The sequence below is a fragment of the Alligator sinensis genome, unplaced genomic scaffold (genome assembly GCF_000455745.1).
Source record: "Alligator sinensis unplaced genomic scaffold, ASM45574v1 scaffold2205_1, whole genome shotgun sequence".
NCBI lineage: Eukaryota > Metazoa > Chordata > Crocodylia > Alligatoridae > Alligator > Alligator sinensis.
In genome coordinates, this window is record NW_005843818.1 from 38,118 (window position 1) to 41,951 (window position 3,834).

Consider the following 3,834-nt stretch of genomic DNA (forward strand, 5'->3'; position numbering starts at 1 on the left):
CACTTATATTAGGGAGCCAGAAAATTCACCAATTTTCAGAGGCAAAAACATGCGGTGACATTTTCCCCCAGCAGCAAACAAGACACATTCCAGAACTAAATTTCTGAGAATGCCCTTTGCTCACTTGGATACACCCCTATGCTGCCACTGCTGCTTTGCTGCCAGAGCTGGAGCCAAAAGGTGCAGAGGGATGGGGAGCACAGGATGTCTGTTCCTGTTGGGCAGCCCCACCTCAGGCAGAGCCCAGGGCTCACATGCTTGCCCACTTGTACAATTTGCACCACTTCTATATCATGCTTGAGTATTTCTCAAAATGTCCAAGACATCCCAGTGCTCTTCCTTCCATAAAGATTTGTTCACATTACCATGAATTCCCTGGGGGGGGGGGGGGGGGGGGGCAGGTTCCCCCTGATTCTGGTTTGACTTTCAGCTCTAGCTTTTGACTCTTCATCCTGGTTCTGTTAGAAAGGAACAGAATAGATGAGGATAGAAAAGAGACAGAGACAGGAGGGCTACAACAAAGACAAGCCATGCCTATTGGGCAGTACTAGCACAAAACAAAAAGAGGAGGTGGAAGCTGAGAAGAGAGAAAGAAAAATGGAGACAAAACTGGGCACACACTGGGGGTGATCTAAGTAACCTTGGTCTAGTTCACTAGAGAACACTATCATGTTTTACACTATTAAGGTGAATGAAGCTATCTCCAACTCTTCTTCAACATTGAGCTCAGGGAGAGTCTAACAATCTCAAGAGGGAACTGCAGAAAAAAAAGATGATGTGCTGGATGACCCACCTCCCTGGGCTGTATATCTGGCTGTATGTTTGAGACCTGTATCTTAAAGGAAGGAAGGTCCATCCAACACTAACACCCCAATTGATCCCTACAGTTTAGCACACTAGTTACTGTAGTCAGTGGCACACAAAGGAGTGATGTAGCCAGCACCAGATTGAACCACCTGTAACTTACCCAGCCAGATTGACCACGTAGCTATTTACTGCATAAACTGGGAACAACCTTTATCATGAGTCCAGAGTAGGACTTGAATGAATGCTTCCGGAGCCATAGCAAAACACCTTAATCTCTTTGATGCCACACTCCCTAGCCATTGAAACATTGCATACATAGATGTCTTTGTACTGAATTAACACAGGTTTTCACTGAGACAAGAAGCTCTCCTGTAGTATTTGTTCCATTTTACAGTTAAATCAACAGCTGCTTTTGAAATGCTCATACTTGTCATACCTTTCCTTGCAGGTCGGAGGATGTGTGCAGGCGAAAATCTTGCCAAAATGGAGCTCTTCCTCTTCTTCACAAGACTCCTTCAGAAGTTCACATTCCACCCTGCCCCTGGTGTTTCCAGCTCAGACCTGGATATCACCCCTGCATCTGGGTTTACTACACCCACAAAGCCCCATCAGATCTGTGTAGTGCCTCTGGCTTAGGGCTTCTGACCTGGTTTCTCTATCTTACCCATGTATGTCTTCAGGCCTCCCATATAATTGTGCCAATAGATAGAGATGCAGGCAGCCTTGAGTACACTTTGATCAGTGCTTTGTTACAGCTCTTTCCTGGCTCCTTTTTTGCCAATGTATAATCCCACTGTTCCAGAGGTCTTAGTGGGGTTCCAAAGTTATAACTGTGTTCAGTATTTTCCATTATATTTTAAAGCACCACAGGAATCTCTGTGCTTGTGCTTGTCATTAGATTGATAGATATGGGACACTTGAAAGCAGATAGATAGATAGATAGATAGATAGATATGCATCCATCCATACATACATACAGGACACAGGGTCAAATTTCTGATGTAGCTTTGGCATAGAAATCCTCCTAAATCTACATCTTGAGAAACCCCCAAAATGCTGACCTTTGTGCCCTCAAAAGTCAATACCCACTGCAGGGATGATTTTCAGCTAGATAGGAAGTGTAATGAATCTGGGCCATAACCTTGCACCCAGCCAGTCCCAATCAACAGAGCAGGGTAAGTCATCTCCAGAACAAGTACCACTGGTAGCAAGCCCAAAGCGCAAAGCAGCACCTTGGTCCCAGCAAGGCTGAGTAAGCCATCAGGGCAGCCAGTCCCCAGAGGCAGCGGGCCCTACCTGCTCCAGTCTTTGAATGCCAAGCCCAACCTGTAGGCTCCTTGCCCAGGCAAAGGGGGAAGCTCTTGCTGTAGGCCTGCTGTGTGCTTCCTTGCTGGTTTTCTGGTTCTGACTCTTGGCTCCAAATTTAGCTTCTGATCTGGTAAGACCCTTGTCATTCCCTGATTCTAGTTTGACCTTCAGCTCTAGTTTTTGACTCTTTTGACTCCTGGTTAACTCTTGGCTTACCCTGTCTCCAGCTACAGCTTTTGACCCCAGTGTGCTTTGCTTTGCGTATGACTGCTGAATCCAGTTCTGACACCAGAGTCCTCCATATCTCCATGCTCCCTGGGGAACTGATCAGGACAACACCAGTGCTTCAGGTGCATAATCAATAGGCAAGACTACCCATGTCCTGCTTTCAAAACTTTCCTCTCTGTCCCTGCCACAACCTTACTTCACCTGCTTTAGTCTTCTTTTGTAACTAAGCTGGTCGTGGTGCTTTGCTTCATTAACACTCCTGAGCATGGTCCTCTCTAATATCTACCTGCTCTAGGTTGCAGAGGTTTTCTTGCTATCTCCCAGTGATTTGGGGGTAGGGCAAGGCAGGAAGACTGAGAAATCAGTGTTCCAAACCTCGCTTTAACCAACACCTGTGGCATTTGCCAAAGGGTCTGTGCTTCTAGGAGTGGCCTTCTTCATCATCAACAGACTCATCTACAACCCTTTCCTTGACCCCTGGGAGTGATCATCCTTGACCATGAGGGATTGCTGCCACACCAAGGTATATTAGGGTTCCAACTTGCTCTTTACACAGAACTCCAGGCATACTGACATAGCTAATCCAATGATAGAAACAGATGTCACCAAATGAAGTGGATCAGCTGTGTGATGTATCATGGCACAGCTCATTTGCTTCATTGGACAAAACACATGCTGCTCCTTGTCTCACCCTTGATGGTGTAGTACAAAGGATGATGTGATCTCCCCACTTTCCCTTTTCAGATTCCCCAGTAATCACCAGGGACAGGTCTAGCCTAGTGGGGAGGGGGCTTTCCCTGCCCAGCCAGACTTAGGGTCTAGCTGAGTGGGGGAAACGGGGCGGGCTGGGTCTGCCTAGGCAAAGAAAAGCCTTAGTTTCCCTGCTCAGCCAGACCCAAAGCACAGGTCTGACTGAGTGGGGAACTTCAACATCCTCACTTATGGAGAGACACCCTGAGATTCCCCTGAGTGGCCATATATAAAACAGAGGAAGCGAGCAAGTGCTCTGGGACCCTGAGGGTTCCTCAAGCCTCCAGAGCAGCCCAGGGCAGTGGAAGGGTGCAAGCAGCTCAGGGCATTTGTACCAGTGGCAATGCATAAGGAGTGCACAGGGGTGCATGTTCACCCCCTGAGAGCACCGGTGCACCCTCTGACTGGCCATGTTCACTGCTTAGGCAATGGGCAGGAGTGGCAGGTGGGAGCACTGGTGCCCACCCTGCAAGCACCGGCAGATCGCTGCAGTCACTCCCAGAAGTGGCCACAGCCACCCCAGAGTGGGCCCCCAGCCACTCCCAGAAGCAGCTGTAGTGATTGGCTGCAGCAATCAGCCATCATGGGATTGGCTACGGTCACGGGGGGGGCACATGCCCCCCCTAAATAAGGCAGCACCAGTCGCCCATGACTTGTACTCTCATGAGCTTCCTCTATTATAACCTTTTGTTGCACCACTCCTCCTGCTACCCCAACCCAGCCATGCGGTACAACAAAGGG

At 48.5% G+C, this 3,834-nt stretch overlaps 1 protein-coding gene across 1 annotated transcript in view; it reads left to right on the plus strand.

Annotated features, from left to right (window-relative positions):
* LOC102368184 (cytochrome P450 2K4-like) overlaps window positions 1–3,611 on the plus strand; it is a 26,479-nt gene extending 22,868 nt beyond the window's left edge. The window contains exon 9 of the mRNA XM_006039181.3: window positions 1,256–3,611. Within this exon, the coding sequence (XP_006039243.1) occupies window positions 1,256–1,443 (188 nt within the window). The 3' untranslated portion in view covers window positions 1,444–3,611. The remainder of the gene's footprint in view (window positions 1–1,255) is intronic.
* Window positions 3,612–3,834: the final 223 nt, after the last annotated feature.